The following is a 19,064-nucleotide window of genomic DNA, read 5'->3' as shown; positions in this document are numbered from 1 at the left end:
ATTGATGTCGATTTGTAGCGATCGAGAAAGGATGTGTCTGCTATTGTAATCAGTACTCCCTACACCGACTTTGACTGCTGGCAGTAGGAATGGGGTCCTTCTCCAACTCCTGTGTAACTGGCATTAGTAAGGAGGCCTACCATTTTCATGAATAATTCACTTTTCGATTTGTCTTGCAGAAGGCAAGGGATCATGCAGTTTTGTTCGAAAGTCCCCTACTCTATTGTGTTTGGCTCTAGGCCAGGGTGCCCGCCATTATAAACAAATGTTCCAATCTAAAATTTGACTAGCATTAGGCATAGTGGCCTGCTATTTTCATGGAAACTCACTAATTCCGTGTGACTGGCAGTAAGCTGGCTAGCAGCAGTAAAAAGGGACTGTCATTATAATGATAACTGCACAACTCAATTTTGACTGGTGGTAGGGATGTTGCCTGGTATTATAATAAAAACTCCTCAACTGTAACCTGTCTGAAAGTAGGAAATGGGTCTGCCATTGTAACTAAAACTCCCCAAATCGATTGTGACCGCGCAGTAGGCATTGGGGCCTGCAATTATAATGTAAACTTGCCAACTCGATTGTGAATGGCAGTAGGCAAGTGAGCCTGGCGTTATCATCACAACTCCGCAACCCTCACTTTACATTGGAAACAACGTATGTGGACCTCCCCATGCTATTTCTCGGATAAGGCTAAGAGACATGCAATTTTAAAACAATCTCATTTGCTGCACGCACAGTATTTACGTCGATATCCGTATACAATGTAGAATACCGTAGCGAAGCACGGGTACATTTGCTAGTCAGTTATAAAAACCTAGAAATACCAAACTTGTTTAAGTTATTTCTTTCACCTTACACCAGGGTGCATGATCATAGTTTTTTGGTAGTGTCATCTGTGGAAAAATGTCCAAACTTCTTGATGAATGGCAAACAAAACAAGGATAAATTCAGTCAGTTTAGGAAACTTCACCATAAAACAATTACTTAATTTTTCAGTGGTGACATCTTCTGATTAAAGTTCCAACTTGTTATGTTATCAGTTTCACTTTTTGACTGATAGAAGAGTTCATTAAGAGTTCATTAAGGCGCTTAGTTTGAATGCGTGGCGTTGAGGTGTACCTCCCGGTACAATTATTATCGAATATTGAATTAGTACCCGTATTATTAACAGTAAGCTATAGCAGGGCATATATTAACAATAATGAGCATACGTTGGTTATATGGATGTGACATTCAAAGCTACATGTTCGTAGTTCACCAAGCACTCTTGCCTCGTATACAGTGTTAGCAGTAATAAAGAGCCCGTTTTAAATAAAATAACTGCAACGGAAGCAAGAAGTCCTACTTAATGTAATTATAAAACAGTAGAGGTATTACACCAGCGATTTTATCCATCTCTTGTGCTCTCATCTGGGTTGTCTATTCGAACAAGGTGGATGGTGATTCGATGACATCTGTATAATACTAATTCCTGTTCTATGTTCTGTTTCAGAAGAGGAAAAGGGGCTGAGAGAAGGCGAACCACCTGCTTCACAAGAGGGCAAGGTAAGATGTTCTGTACTGTTATTGATCATCAGAGAGTTTTGCAGATTTTGTTGCTTCGTAATTAACATAGAATTTGTAAGTATAAACTTCTCTAACAAGTGAGGAGCTTTATTCCAAAACTGAATATCTTCATAATCATAAATTTTAGAGGAGAGAAAAAATACAGCATGGATTAACAAAAGGGAGAAACACATAGTTTGAATGATAGGTAGAAAGAACATTAAATTATTGATGAAATAACACTGGATATATTAAGGTTTTAACAAAATGAGTGGACATATGCAGTCAATAAAAAGGGTTATTATAAGTTATATAGCTTTGAAAATGCAGGAGATTTCAAACTATTCTAATTAATTTTACTAACAAGTAACATACATCTTAAAAATAATATTCATAGGTACAATGTTAACTTAAATTATTTATATTTTTGTATACAAGTCATTTAAAATAATGAATGGAATTTAAATAATTTACCATAGTGGCGGCAGTACGCCTGGTGGCCATGGTCTGACACCATGGCTAGCTGGTTCGAGTCCCGTTGGCGGAAATACTTGTCACCAACAAAATGTAGGCCGACAGGGTAAAAGAAGTGGTGGTATACATTTTCTAGTATTAGATTATGACAAAAGCATGGATTCAATTCCAAACCTATCTGTGCCGTTCATATGGGGAGAGAGCATATGACGTTGTTGATGGTAATTCGTCCGTCCGGTGGGAGTGTTAATCCTTGAACAGACCCCTTTGTGTTGTTCGACTGCAGAAGGTATGTGCTGACACTGGGTTTCACGCTCTCCCTACCGCATTATCATTATCGTAGTCAGCTCACATCTAGATGTGCAGGTTGCCCATGTGGTCAAATAGAAAATCCTTCACCAGGAGACCCAAACATGTCCTTGGACACTCCTGGCACTAAAAGCCATATGCTAAATAAATAAAGTGGTGGTGGTGATTTTTGTTTTAACCCTTTAAGTCCCAAAAGTACAGAAAATGGAAACAATGCAATTTATGTCCTTAAATGCTTTAAATACCATTAAAATAAGACACACAAGGAGTATTTTCAAAATGCAACAATTCTAAGTATCCATTTTTTTCATGGTACTCTGAAGTACCCTCAGTCCACTAGTGACTGGGAACACAATCTAGCAGTTGAACTTTTAAGTACCGTCAGTCCTCTAGTCACTCCAATATAATACGTCAAAACTGCTGAAGGTCATAAATTTTTACTAAGGATATTGTCAAAATGAATGGGAATCAATACTAGTGGTATAAAATTTGCAAGACATTATAAAATGAACATAATAAAGAAGTAGTAAAATGAAAGCAATCAATCAGTCTTACAAAAAAACCTAATGGGAATGTTCAATGCGTTTTATACGTCTATTTGGAGTATTCCACAAAGCAGATCTTCTTCTCGTTGACTCAAGACACCTCTTTGACACCTTGTAGCGACTGCATTGAGAAAGTGGACGTGACTGGACCTACTTCTTACTGCACACCTCATATCGCCCAAAAATCTCCACAAATTTAGGCCAATGAATACACCTGTTTCCCATTCTGACATCTATTGGGACAGGGTACTCTATCTTCTTTCTTTTTTCAAGCAGGGATGCGGTTGACCGAAGTATTGTCAAGGAATTCCTCTTGTTTTTAGGGTTTTTCATTGACAAAATTATTTTTGCCACCATCTTTCGAAACTGGAGGACCATTGTCTTACCGAACATTTCACAGTAAATTGCGTAGGCATTTACACACATGCCAAGAAAACCTCAGAAGAGCCCCAGCCACCATTTCTTCGACTTCCCGTCAATATCATGCAGGGTTCTAAAATGGTCGGCATGGTCAACTCCTCTCATGTACAGATTGTAGTCATATACAACTACGGATCATGCTGCACTCTGTTTGGATCCATCTTTCTGAGTTCGTTGCACATAAATTTGTTCTAACCTATGGCAATTGGATTCAAAATGTACAGGTTTGTTGTCTTGCCACGTGAAGGAGTCCAAACCACTATTAGAAAATCTGTAACATACTCTCTTCTTATCAGGCTCTTCTCAGTTTTAGATTTTTTTGGACAACCCTACCTGTCAGATCTTTCTGTGCCACATGCCAAGGTCTTGTATAGTTTCAGCCTTTCCAAGTGTCAAAGATAGGTAAAATAATTGTTAACAAAATATAATTTTGTTCTTATCCCACGGATGTTTTGTCAAGGACAAAACCACCCTCTTACCTAACCTGTGCTCTCTGAACTCTTCTTCAAGATACTCATTCTTTCCCTGATAGATTTGAAATGCGAGAATGAATCCGTTCTGGTCAGCTAACCCCGCTTGATGGGCTTGGCAGTATTGTACTGTTTTAGAGAATTGCGACCTTTGAATAGCACAACAGAATCGTCCATACTTACTTCCCGAGTCCATTCATGTACAGATTGAAACTTCTTATTACTAAGAAAGGTTCACTTGTGTAGAATGTCTGACTTCTCTATCGACACAGCACTGTTATCATTCCCATGAATATATGATATGGTCGCTTGAAATCTTGCCCTCATCATTGTATCGGCGACTAAATCCACACCAAGGTCTCTAGCAGATGACTAAAATTTTTGTAGGATGATAATCTATGGTAACCCATCGTAAAATTAAGACCAATAAACCCTAAACACTCACCGTCCCCATTTCTTCCGTCTAGGCCACGTGTTTTACAAAGTCTTTTCATTACTATTGCAATCACATCAGATAATGCTCCATTATCTGTTATACCAGCCAGTAAATCACTGTTATCATCCACTGATCTTATGCTTACTCATGATGTTCTGTTATAGACTTCATGTATAATGAACACAACACAAAAACACAGCCTGCAACAACCATATCTGATCAATATAAACAAACCATGGTTACCAAAGAGAACAAGAAGCATGGGACACCTATAGTTCTGTCGGTACTTAGAAGTACCCACTACATTTCAAAGAATAAAAGCTAGTTTAAGTGACCCTACAGCACGCTAACTGTGTAATTGTATACTTTACAATGTCTCACACAACAATATGAAAAATAAATACATATTTCTGGCTTCCATCAACGAAAGGGAAACGAAATGTCAGTGCTTGGATATGAGATGAAAGTTTGAATAACCGAAGCCAATTTAGTGCTTCTCTCTGGTGTCATTATTACGAATCCCACCACCAAAGACACTCTAATGTCTTCTACAGGTACTGGAGAGTACACACAGAACACAACACAACTGTCCTTGCCTACTGTAGTTTTATATTGGACTAAATATGAGCCGGTACTTGAAAGTACCAGCAGGACACAAATGGTTAAGAGGAAGTAGAACAGGGGAAATCATTTTCTCCTAACACTAATCAGAGACAATCAGGAGGAGTTACGACCCTTCGAAAAATAAGGGTATCAGGGAAAAAATGGGAGGAACCATGAAGGGTATGAAAATTAAACACGCCCTAGGATTCACAAACTTAAACCTGTCGGGGAAGGAAGAGAACATGAGTTGACCAAGGGAGGTCAGATAGGAAAATTGTAAGCGAGGAGACTGGCACTGGAAGTACAGATATCAGACTCAGAGTCCACGACCCCAAGTTGACAGCCCTTGGAGGAGACAAAATATCCTAGATATATTAGGGTAGCAAGTTGATCGGCCCGCTTATCACTTCACACAAAACAACAATTGAATACTATAAATTAAAATGGTCTAAGTGCCAAAATTGTAAATTTCTGTTTTTTTCTTCAATTAAAAAGGTTCCATTATATCGCAATTGTGTAAAGGGCTTGTAGCCAGAAAGTTGGAGGAAGTTTCTTTAAAACCCTAAAGATGGAGTTAGTTGTATCAACAGCAGAATGTGTGTTGAAAAACGTGTCTAATTTCCATCCTCACTAGATACAGCTGCTTTCACTGTGATCAGATAATTTTCCAAATATGTCAGTTGATTATTACTGGAATGCAAAAATTATTCGTTCCGAAAGACCCAGAAACTTGAATCGTATTTAGCTGACAAAATGTCCTCACGTTGTTGTATATATAGTTTAAATTGATTTCAAGGGTTATTGTAAAGCTGCAGATAACTGTGTGAATACTTTTAGGTCAAATATATCTCAAACATCCTGGATTAAAATCATAAACCAAAATCGTTGATATGCTTGTAAGGAAGTCATTTAATGATATTTCTAACTCAATCATTTGCAACATCACAAAAGCTAGAAGACGACGGCAAGATCAAACAACTACGGAGAAGCGGAAGTGATAAGAAAAGGGACTTGAGAAAAAGAGATGCCTTACTTGCCAGAAGAACTCAGACAGTGTAATTAAACAATCTCACGGTAAAGGTTTGCAGTTTTGTGTGTACTATAATTGTGGCTGTGTCAGAATTACAAATATAATAATTCTGATAACGAAAGATGAGACTTTGATTAGTTATAAGATCATGACACACAGATTCATTCTTAGTTTATGGTTTTCATTCATGTGTTTTGTACTGAAGTATTTTTTTCTTTGCAAATATACTTGCTTAATATGTTTCAATGTATCTGAATATTTGTAAATGTTACCGTGTAATAAAACTTGTTCTTCTACTTTTCTCTGATTGTACATTTTGGCGCTTAGACCCCTCTTACATTATAGTATTCAATTATGGCAATGAAGTTCACAGATTTTTTTTTTACTATTTTTCTAGCAAGCAGGTTCATGTATGGTATCGATGATGGCAACTTAAATTGTAAAACGACGGCAAATTGTGGTTCTTTTACATTTTTAAATATTATGTGAAGAATGTAATATTTTTGTACATATCCAGGTAATCATCCAAAAAAATGTTTAATTTCTTTAATTTTTAACGTATAGTAAAATTATTAGCGAAGTTCATCTCGTATATAACATATTTCAATTGCTAAAATTGGCTTTAAAATAATAATAATAATAATAATAATAATAATAATAATAATAATAATAATAATAATAATAATAATAATAATACCGAGCTCGATAGCTGCAGTTGCTTAAGTGCGGCCAGTATCCAGTAATCGGGAGATAGTGGGTTCGAGCCCCACTGTCGGCAGCCCTGAAGATGGTTTTCCGTGGTTTCCCATTTTCACACCAGGCAAATTCCGGGGCTGTACCTTAATTAAGGCCACGGCCGCTTCCTTCCAATTCCTAGGCCTTTCCTATCCCATCGTCGCCGTAAGACATATCTGTGTCGGTGCGACGTAAAGCAAATAGCAAATAATAACAATAATAATAATAATAATAATAATAATAATAATAATAATAATAATAATAATTGTTACGGAGATACCGTGGTGGACAGGAGTGAAAGAAGTTGCGGGCATGAATGGGTGGATATAGAAAAGATGAAAGATTAATTTCAAAACTTTAAAATTTGTGATTATATTTCTTCCTCCCTCCTTTTTTCTTTCACTTTTCAAACTTTGCACTTTGCTAAGCAAATAACAAATGGTCAGGTACAAGGTCTAGCTCGTGAGCTCGAGAAACACATAATAAAAGTCAAGAATAATCAAATGACAACAATTGCACAGACTGAGCTTAAAGCTCTCAATTTGCCAAAGTAACAAGAGCAATTACTGCTCCATTCAATAACTCCTCCGGGAGACTAAGTTCCAGAATTTACAATAGTAGAAACAGAGCGTCTTTGCTCCACACAATTACTTTCTAGAAGACTATTCTCCAACATTTACAAGTTCCAAGCCTATTAAAGGCACCACCTACATTTAATAAAACCCGACAGTTGACACAGCCTTATTTGCTCAACAGTCGAAATTACATAGGAAAATAGAACGAAAATTAGTGAACTTTAACAGGGGCAAAAAGTGCCCATTCTACATGGCCTTAGTTAAAAAAGAAAAGGTTAAAATTACTAGCCCAAAGTCAAAATGTGAGGGGGCGAACTCTGACACTCCTTGAAATTCACATGAAAATACTTAAAACCCTAGGTGGGATTATGGCCCGATGTTACAGAGGCTAAGCCTATACTACGGAGGTGGCTAATTGAAAGAGAAAAGTACTGTTTAAGTTACGAGATAGATTTTAAAGGTCACAAAATCATTGTCGCCTCAATGCCAAGTTGAAGAGGAATACACGAGGGTTCCCACTCCTTATTTCCTAAGTTACGTGAAGTTCTTTAGATTAGTTTGAAGATTCACATGAGAAATACAAGTTACATTACGAAATAAATTTGAACCCTTCCCCTCGAGCTAGCTTTCAGAGACTATTACATGGTTAAACTGAGTCTGCCATTACCATGAGCTGAAGGACCTCCCGGAGATGGATGAGGCAGCCCTTCCCCTGCCTCAGCTACGAACACACACTAAACTTCTTGACTGCTTGACTGGAGCGCTCGAAAGACAACATGGCCCGAAATGTCCCAGCTTTTATAGCGGAGAGGAAGGTTCCAGATTTCTCTGGGTCGAAGACTGACGCACCCACAATTTCCATTGAACAATAAAATAAATATTAAAAACTCTGATTGGTTACTTAAGTAAATGTAAAAAAATTCCTATTGGTTATCATTTTAAGCTGGCGGGAAGAGATAGAAGTGCTGATAACCTTAAAACACCAAAAACAATCAATAAATAAATCAGTTTAGGAAACCTTGACACACAAAACTACTTTGAAAATTAATTGTTCATACTCGCCCCAGAGGGCGCACATAAGTTGAGAGTAGAGACATCTGTCGAAAAAATGTTCAAACTTCTTCTACCACATAGTTTAAAGTACAAGTTACAGATGGCCTTCTAAAAGGCGCTTAATTTAAAAGCAGGAAGCGAGTGTACCCCGATATAATAATAATAATAATAATAATAATAATAATAATAATAATAATAATAATAATAATAATAATAATAATAATAATAATAACACCTACTAATCGAGCTAGATATTTTCACTATTTACCATGGGTTTAGAGAATTGTTTCCAAGTTATGCTACTCCATAACACACATGCATCAGCTTCACAATTTAAAAAAATTTACTGTACTATTTGTGTTACTTAATAGGGATTTAAAGTCAGTCATGCATTAACTTTATTTAGTAACATTTATGTATTTGATTTTCATGGCATGAGAGCAACAGGAAACTGGCTACCACAATACACTGTGAAATTTAATCCGCAATTTATAGCGCACAATGTTACTTTTTTAATATTTGAAGCATTTTGATTATGCCTTTAATTTGATTATTTAATACTGTCAAAATTTAAAAAAAAAAACAGTGGACTATGTAAATTATCTGAAGAAACAACGATGACTTTGTCGTGAAATATGGAGATTTTTGAATCAATTTCGCTCTCTCATATCATAACCATGAGTCATAACAAAAGGAACAGACAATCATTTTTGTACATTTAGTGAATTAAAACTATTACATATGTTTAGAGTAATATATATATTTAATTACATATTTTAAGAATATTATATACAGTCGAACCTCGATATCTCGAACCTCGATATCTCGAACCTCCATTACTCGAATTTTCAGTTTCTCGAAGTAACTTAAATTTCTCCGCCGTTTGTCCTATAATTCGCGTGTATATATGTCTCTATTACTCGAAATTCGGTTAGACGAATTTCTCGATTTCTCGAAGCAAACATTTCCTCCTTTGAAGCAAATAATACTCTGTAACTCGAATTTTGTGCGCAACATTGACTGTACATTTGTGGTTTGTGAGGAACAGTTAACAAGTAAAGGAAGGGTCACAGTGATGCTGGGAGCTAAAATGACGGGAACAGAAAAACTAAAACTTCTAGTGATAGGAAAATCGGCGAAGCCTCGCTGTTTCTCGGGTGTAAATTCATTACTGGCCGCGTACGAAAAGCAACGCCCGAAGCTGCGAATGACAAGCTTCGTTTAGAAATCTTGGCTGCGTGGTATTGACGAGAAGTTCAAAATGAAGGGAGGAAAGGTTAATCGTAACAAACAGAAGATATTAGCGGACTTTTTTCCAAAGGTGTTAACGGAGGTATGTTCTTGTTTCACTACTGTATCCTATCTTCTAAAAAGTTGCTATAAGGGTTATAATTAAAGTGATGCCGTAAAATAGATTTTGTTTGTATATTTGTAAGTAAAAAATAATGTATTCAGTATAAGCCCGTAGATATATATGTTCCGATTATATGCTATACATGCTCAAAAACGATATTCTCGATATCTCGAAATTTCGATAACTCGAAATAAAATTTAGCTAGCCAGGTGATTCGAGATATCGATGGTCCACTGCAATTCACTACATTGTTATGTACACATTTCGCATTGTGATATTGCATAAAACTCCGGATCCTAATGATGAGGGTTAACGTTGTATTTCTGATCCTCTACTTTACCGAAATTTAAAGAATTGTACACATACAGTCAAGTCGTGAAATACACGTAATTATACTGTTGTTCAGGGGCCCCGGATTCGATTCTAGGCTGGGTTGGAAATTTTAGCCGCGCCTTGATCATTTGTCTGACTCATATAAGTTAATTATTGTATGACCAGTACAAACATTTCAAATCAAATTACATATCGTAGTGCATTAGGCAATACGACCTAGTAAGTTACATCAACATGCATCGAAAAACAAATTGAGGCTGGCTGTATGGCCGAACAAGATCGAAAACCTTTCATTCTAGAAAAGGAAAATAAACTGTACACTAACCTTTTTTATTATTTACAATTCGCTTAACGTCGCACCGACACAGATACGTCTTATGACGACGATGGGATAGGAAAGGCCTAGGAGTGGGAAGAAAGCGGCCGTGGCCTTAATCAAGGTACATCCCCAGCATTTGCCTTGTGTGAAAATGGGAAACCACGGATAACCATCTTCAGGGCTACCGACAGTGGGGCTCGAACATACTAACTTTTGGAGGACGATATGTTACCTCAAAGAATGGTTAGCTTGTTGTAACTTACTTTCCCTCTCAACAATAATCATCATTACCACCCATGAAATCTCACCTATTACGCACAAATTCTAAGATATTATTTTCAATATTCGACTTCTCAAAACTGTATATGATACTTCACATATCTTTACCTGAATAGAGAAATATGTGTTTCCATTACATACTTTTTCCGTTATTAGCACACTATCTCTAAGCTAGGATCTGTCATTTTACCTTTCAGTATTTTTCATGTAAAAGATAAAATAAACACATATATATCTATAGATTCATGTTCCCAGACCATAACTCAACAAATCACAAATATGTGTTTGATAGATATTAACTTAATAGTTTCTTGCTATTTTGTTTCAGTGTTTCCTCAGCTGCATGTTCCGAGCCTGTGGAACGGTAAGTATCAATCTTCTCCGCATCATTGATGAACAACGCGAACAGTGTTTATGAGATATTATATTCCATTTACTATTCAAAGTCAAGTTCAAAAGTAAGTTTGTTTTTCTGTATACATTATATTGTCTTCGACTCTCTCTCTCTCTCTCTCTCTCTCTCTCTCTCTCCACGTTTTCATTTAGACGCAATTAGCTATTTCCCGTGTAATGCACAAATTTGTACAGATATTCATCTCAGGTTCGAATTGTGATGATGTTAGGGAGCATCCATCTTGCTGCTTCTGCTGAAGTGTACTGTAGGTCTTTTTCATGGCTCCGATAGAATGGAAGCTCCTGAGGTGTTCATGGTACTGAGTAATGATGCAACTAGTGCATCTATACGGTGCTGCTCATAGGGTAAGTCATGCTGCAGTACAACTTTCTGGCCCAATGAAAAAAGAAACGGCAAACTACCTCACTCCTCATCATGTAATTTTTTCACATCGCTACGACACAGGCCGGTTTTATGGTGATTATAGGATAGGGCAAGCTTAGGACTATGGCCTCATTTAAGGTACAGCACCAGCGTTTGCACAGTGTGACCATGGGAAACCACGGAAAAAAACTTTTCAGGGATACCGATAGTGGCAAGTGAATGTAACTTCACAACTACGTGAACCAAACCACATAGCCCACTCACTCGATGAGTCGGAAATAGATTTAAGGGGAGTGAGGTATATGGACGGCGCATTTTAAGAAGAAAAATATTCAACAATTACAAAAATCAGCCTTTAAGACTTAATACAACAAAATAAAACTGTCCTTACTGTTTGTAACTAAAAATAAGTCTTTATTTGATCCCTATAGTTGATTTTACATCCCGTGATTATAGATTTTGATAGAAGCTATTAAGATGGTTTCACAGATGTCTATAACTTCCTTTGATTCATTTTTCAATCAATCATTCACTACTGATCTGCATTTAGGGCAGTAGCCCAGGTGGCAGATTCTCTACCTGTTGTTTTCCTACCCTTTTCTTAAATGATTGCTAAGAAATTGGAAATTCATTGAACATCTCCCTGGGTAAGTTATTCCAATTAGACCTTTTGAATTCCAACTTTATCTTCATATTGTGATCTTTCCTACTTTTAAAGACACCACTCAAACTCATTCGTCTACTAATGTCATTCCACGCCATCTCTCCACTAACATCTCGGAGCACACCAATTAGTCGAGCAATTCGTCTCCTTTCTCCCAAGTCTTCCCAGCCCAAACTTTGCAACATTTTCGTAATGCTAATCTTTTGTCGAAAATCACCCAGAACAAATCGAGGTGCTTTCCTTTGGATTTTTTCCAGTTCTAGAATCAAGTAATCCTGGTAATACACGGGAACCATACTCTATTTGGGGTCTTACCAAATACTTATATGGCCTCTCCTTTACAACGTTACTACTTTGTACAACCCCTAAATACCCTCATAATCATGTGCAGACATCTGTACCGTTTATTTACAATCCCATTTATGTCACTACCCCAATGAAGATCTTATTTTAACACCTACGTACTTACAATGATCCCCATAAGGAACTTTCACTCCATCAACACAGTAATTAAAACTGAGAGGACTTTTCCTATTCTGAAACTCACAACCTGACTTTTAACCCCGTTTATCATCATACTATTGCCTGCTGTCCATCTCTAAACATTATCGAGGTCATTTTGCAGTTGCTCACAATCTTGTACTTATTTATTACTCTATACAGAATGACATCATCCGCAAGTTTAAACTTTGTAAAGAAACTGATAAGGGCATTTGAGACTGTTCCTCCTTCTCCAAAAAGACCATCAACTTCTGAGTTCCATACAAGCGAGAGAAATATTTTGTCACATTTTCCATATATTACTTGTTCCACTCTTTCAGGATCATTGTTTTCAATACTGTTAGTCCTGTTCACAATATCACTGAACCAATGATAGGCTACCCATCACATCTACTGCAAAGACTTCCTCGCGGCCGTCAAATCTTTTATTAGCCAACAGTTCAGTTTCAATCTACGATGGTGAGAGTTATCAATCAATCAATCAATCAATCAATCAATCAATCAATCAATCAATCAATCAATCAATCAATCAATCAATCAATCAATCAATCAATCAATCAATCAATCAATTTACCTTTAGATTTGCCAACGGACGTAGCCATGTTGAAACCCCGGATCCCGTGAGATCTCCGAAGTTAAGCAACATTGGGCGTGGTCAAAATTGGGATGGGTTGCCACGCGCTGTTGGTGGGGGTAAGGGAATGGAGGAGCGGAAAGGAACTGGCCACCCTACCGTACGTAAAACTCCGGCTCAGGCACACCTCTGCGGAGGTTCGTACCTGCCTTTGGGCAGAATACACCCTTAACTTACCTTTAGATTTTTTCCCAGTTCTCTAATCAAATAATCCTGTTGAGGGTACATTGCAACTATACTCTGACTGTGGTCTTATCACTTATCTGTATTTAGGACAGTCGCCCATGTGGCAGATTGTCTTTCAGTTGTTTACCTAGTCTTTTCTTACATAATTTCAAAGAATTTGGAGATTTATCGAATATGGTATCCAGGTGAACGGGCAGGCCTTTCCCGACCAATCCATCGCTCACGGAAGAAACGTGTTAGGTGTCGCCTATTGTCGACCAAAATATTATGTGCACTCGAGTTGGGAGGTTGTTTGTGAAATAACCAATAGGCCCACTGAGAATCCAATAACACCATCATTTTCCTCGTTTCATTTCACGTTAGGTCATGTAGGTTAGGAATTTTTAATTTATATTGTAATCTTTTTTTATCGTAAGTGGAACGCTTAAAAGTGTCCGTTTTTTAAGCGTGTTTCAACCATGCGTCAACTTTAAGACATCGTTTCTCCAAAACCCGTCATTTGATAGACTCCACATTTTGACAGAATATACATTGGAATGTTTTAAATATAGTCTTTAAATTTCAGAATTTTGTGTTTCCAGGAAAAAAAGTTGTTATCAATTTTCTAAGGTAACTTCTTCTCGGCTCGGGCTGGTTGAAAAATTGCGTTCTTGGTCGCGTTGTAATCTTTGCGTACCCAATAGTTATGCTGTATGACTGTGAAATGCGTAAATGATTTAAATTTTTTAAATATCACTTTGTATTTGTAGTGGGTAGTACGACATGGATGCGTAGCTGGCTTGTGCTGGGAAGACCCTGCGACGTTGCCACGATAGCGGCAGAAACCGCGCCACGCTCGATGTTGAGTCTACCGATAACGGTTGCATGTACGATTGTACAGTAGTATGGGAAGAAGCAGTTCACCTCTGGGAACTAGTTCATTCGCTCTCGCTCCCAAGAAATAACTACTTCAAAATGTGTAACTTTCCCGTCAGAGTACTCAGCAACCGCTGAAGTAGTTCGTCCACGAACAAGTTCCTTCCCATTCCCTTCACACCGTGTGAAGTCCAACAGTTCGCAGTAATAGCCACGTAACGAAATACCCCAGAAAGTAAATATCGCCGCCCGATGCTCTTCTTTTCTCTATTTTGTAATGGCTGATCACTGCTGCCAACCTGCCTGGTTACATATTAAAATCACCAGACATAACCAAACAAACTAACCTCAATGTAAACACCGATAATAAATGTTTCCCTACCCTAGTAAATGATAAAAGTTAAGATGAAATAAATCAAGATATTCATAATTAAGTCGGTTTCCACGCTCAATGAGAAATTTAGGAAATAAACACCCTTTCTCACTCAAATTAATGTTACATATATCTGTCTTTATTTTGATATGCAGTAGGCGTACTATAACCATATTCTTGAAAATAGGGGCGTGTTAAACGATGCAATTTGTTTAATAAGTCTTTGCAGTGTGATTTTCGAAAGTCCAATGACTTCCCTTTCTTTTGCGCGAACATTTCCTTCTCTCTTCAATACCGGTAACCCGTAGCCTAAGGAGAGAGATTGGGCATATTTTCAGCCTGCAGGCTGGTTATATCTTCACGGTTATCAGGAAACATATAGGAATACTAATGTGCCAAGCTACGTGAACGGAAATTAGGTCAGCTTCAAGCTCACTGCAGAATTGAATATTAGTTCTACTATCTACTTCTATCGTTTTCACATACACCGAGGTGCCAGTATTTCGTCCCGCAAGAGTTCTTTATGTACCAGTAGATCTAGACATGAGGCTGGAGTATTTGAGCACTTTCAAATACCGCCGAACTCGAATCCGCCAACATGAGCTAGTCATACATTCTCTCCTTCACTCGCTTAAAATAATGTTAAACATTTCCTGCCTTTATTCTGATTCTGATGTATGCATTACTATAACTGCATTCTTAAAGAAAGGGGGGAGGGAATATAGATTGAATAATTCATTGCGGTTTCTGCAAGTTCAAGGACTTACCACATAAGACATATGTCCTTCCTTTTAATAATAATGCTAACAGCTTTACATCCCACTAAGAACTTTTACGGTTTTCGGCATTTGGCATTTTAAACATATTTTCAGCTTACAAGTTGGTGTATCTCAAGCTTACAACATTACCAGATTTTTACATATATATTGGCTTAAATCACATGAAGACAGGTTGTGATGCAAGAATTGGATAGGAAAGAGGGCTAGGATTTAAGATGTAAATAAGCGTACAGACACAGCACTAGCCTGAAATGAAAATGACGGGCAAAAAAAAACTTCAGACCTGCCAACTGTGGGGTTCGAATACATCACCATCTCCTGAAACCAAGCTAACAGCAATGTGATCAAACTGCACAGCCAGTTCACTCAGTTTCCTATGACGCGTAATAGGCCTACCACATGGGCGACCCACTTACCTGTATATGGATCTTCAATTCTTCAATTATACATGTATGCAAAAACATTATGCACCTTAGTAAGAGGTACTTCCCTAGTTGGTTCTCTGATTGGTGCACGTATAACAAATATGTTTGGGAAGAAATACTTTTATTTTATATTTATTTATATCATAAAGAAGTCATGTTGTCATAGCAAAACGAATACGCAACGAAGAAATGAATCCGAAGAGATAAGCATTATTTACTGCATTAAATATTAGTTTATTTACATGTTAAGCGATATGTAGTAGTAATAACAATAACAACAACAAACGTGTGCAATAAGGAAAAAGGAAATAAATACAAGTAAATATAAATATAATTTACAACATTTAGAGCCATTCCATGGTCACTGAATTACAAAGCAGGGGTATGAATAAACAAACATAATAAACATGAATACTAATATTTAAAAAGCAAAAAGCAAAGTCATCTCCGTACAAACCATGAAAGCCATTGGAAAGGGGGAAGGTGAAGGCTTCCACTATCCATGACGTTGGCACTTGGTGGGGTGGGGTGGAGTGGTTAGCTCAACGCATGACCGCCTTTGCCCCCAATAGTTAACTGGTACTCATTTATCATACGCAAAACATTCCTTCCAAATTACGTTAAACCTCTGTCACTCATTATTATTATTATTATTATTATTATTATTAATAAATTGCAAATGGGAAATACCCCGGTGGCAACGGTCACTTACAGTAATGTGATAATAAAGTTAACATAATTACCCAACTACAACAAAGAAACAAACAAACAAACAAACAACAAGAGTACAAGAAGCAGATATATGGAAGGAAAATATAACAAGAATTACTGCTAGTTTAATATTCTAAATCGAGCAACATCATATACAAATTCACACACAACTTAAGTATTTACAGTGCTTAACAATTTGGCTTACAATATTATAGGTTGACCTTACTACTAGCTTAACATTATAAGTGATAATAAAGTGAAGTTAAACCGTAATTACCCTACAACAACAACAACAACAACAACATTACAACAAGCAAGAAATACTACTAATTAAACTTTCTAAATCCAGTGTCATTATATACATATTCACACACAACTTAAGTATTTCCAGTACTTAACACTACAAATTACAATACTATAGATTGAACTTACTACTAGCTTAACACTACAAGTGATAATAAAGTTAAATCATACTACCCAACAACTACAACAACTCAAGTACAAAAAGGAATTCCATGGAAAAAAATATTACAAGAAATACTACTAGTCATTCTAAATCCAGCATCATGTACAGTTTCATACACAATTTAATTATTTCCAATACATCCGTATGCTGGTTTCTGGCCCTAATTTTATGCTTATGATAATTTCTCGATAAGTATGAGGGAGGTTAGATAGATAGATAGATAAAGAATGGGTGAACCCTGCCTTCGCAGGGCTCCACACGTAGGTCTGTGAAGACCCTTTGTGTCCCTTAAACGGGTTTGCCTAGTCCAGACCTAGTGCTCCTATAAAGGATACCAGTGCCCGGATGTTGGCATTCCTGATGTCTTCCAGGCTCACGAAATGTGAGCCAAGGTATCGATGTCTAGTGCTTGCAAGAGCCTCACACTGACATAACACATGCGCGGAGGTCTCCTCCTCCCTACCGCATCTTCTACACATCGGATCCTGACTGATTTTCATGATGTGTAGGTGTCTCTTTAAGGTATTGTGGCCTGTCAACAGTCCAACTACCATTCGCATTCTGGTCCTATTCAAATTTATCAGGACCTTTTTATAACTTTGGCTAGGCCCTTTGATAAGTTCACGTGCCTGCCTTGCTATAGTTAACCTCTTCCAAATGTCTTAAGTGAGACTGGTTTGTCCACTGGGATATTACCAGTTTCACGCTTCGGAGTGACACTCCCAGGAAGGGCTCTGGTCCTATAAAAGGACCTTTTGAGCCTTGTTTCGCTAGTTTGTCAGCTTCTTCATTTCCACTGATACCTGTGTGCCCAGGGACCCGTAATAGGGTAACTGAGCTAAATTCACACAGCTGATCTAACATCCTTTGGCATTCCCATACCATTTTTGATGTTGTTTTAACTGCACATAGTGCTTTTAACGCTTCCTGGCTATCGCTGCAAATAGTGATACAATGAGGGAGGTTATAACCTATTCCTAATACAACTCCAAGCAGCCCTTCCCGTATAGCTCTTATAAAGACCACACAGGCGAGCTCTAGTTCTTCTAGATTCAAGACTTTCCCAATTAATGGCATTCCTTCTATTCCCAGTTACGAAACGCATCGCTCTTCTTTGAACTTTCTCTAGGGAATTTATTAAACCAACATGCAGATCCATATTCGAGAATGGGTCTTACAACGTATTTATAAGGTTTATTTAAACCTACTAGGGTGGTGAGCACATAAATAAGAATTCAATGAAAGTATTTTCCTTCTGGACCTTCATGCCAGACAGATTTTTTTTTTAAACAAATTTTTTTTCACTATAATATGATTTATCTATAGAGCAAAACCGCTATGCAGTGTGTGTATCATAGCAATCGAGATGGAATTGGTAATGTACTATGTATCTGTAGAGCCTATATACGACTTTTTACAATTACTTCTAAAGTGAATTTCAGCTGTGTGACAACGCTGAAAAGACTATGGACTTAGAGATTGGCATTCCTGAAGAGGGTTTTCTACACTTTCCCATTTTCACACATTGATTCAAGAGTCTGTATTGACTTGTGACAAAACCACTGTATTCTTCCGAAAACCACTGATAGGGACAGGTTTGGTTGTGATCCACCGAAAACAAATTATAATGACCGGTTAGGTAGTGATCCATCGAAAACCACTGATTGTCGCAGGGTTAGGTTAGGTTTGACAGGATTTGTAATTGAGCGACTGTTGTCATTGAAAAAACTGTCGTGACGACTGAAGGCAATAAACATAAAACTGAATCCATTGGTCTACAAAGTTTTCATTCAGTAGATACGCTAGGAACTGGCGAACCAAAACCGTACATACAAAGTTTACAGGAATCAACAAAACAGGATATTAATTCGTGGTACTCATTGTTCTTTAAAGAGAAGAAATATCCTGTCAACAATAGCTGCAGTGAACATGCTTTTTCACTATTATTGTCTGGCCCCATGGCTAAATGGTTAGCGTGCTGGCCTTTGGTCACAGGGTGTGGGTTTGATTCTCGACAGGGTGGGGAATTTGAACCACCGTTGGTTAATTTCTCTGGCACGGGGGCTGGGTGTATGTCGTCTTCATCAACATTTCACTATTATTGTGTAAAATAGAAACTTACTAGTTTTGACAAGTACAGTATGTTCAACAGCGACTCCTGAATGATGACGCGCAGGATGTACAACCTCACTAATCTATGTTCCAGACTATT

At 37.5% G+C, this 19,064-nt stretch overlaps 1 protein-coding gene across 2 annotated transcripts in view; it reads left to right on the top strand.

The window, feature by feature from the left end:
- Nucleotides 1–19,064, top strand: part of LOC136874382 (general odorant-binding protein 56a) — a 75,481-nt gene that overhangs the window by 28,091 nt on the left and 28,326 nt on the right. For both annotated transcript variants that reach the window (XM_068227576.1, XM_068227577.1), the window contains exons 3-4: nt 1,493–1,545; nt 10,809–10,844. In XM_068227576.1, coding sequence (XP_068083677.1) covers nt 1,493–1,545; nt 10,809–10,844 — 89 coding nt within the window. The remainder of the gene's footprint in view (nt 1–1,492; nt 1,546–10,808; nt 10,845–19,064) is intronic.

The sequence above is a fragment of the Anabrus simplex genome, chromosome 5, assembly GCF_040414725.1.
Source record: "Anabrus simplex isolate iqAnaSimp1 chromosome 5, ASM4041472v1, whole genome shotgun sequence".
In the NCBI taxonomy this organism is placed as follows: Eukaryota; Metazoa; Arthropoda; class Insecta; order Orthoptera; family Tettigoniidae; genus Anabrus; species Anabrus simplex.
The sequence above is the reverse complement of the archived record's forward strand: the minus strand, read 5'-3'. Positions and strand labels throughout refer to the sequence as shown.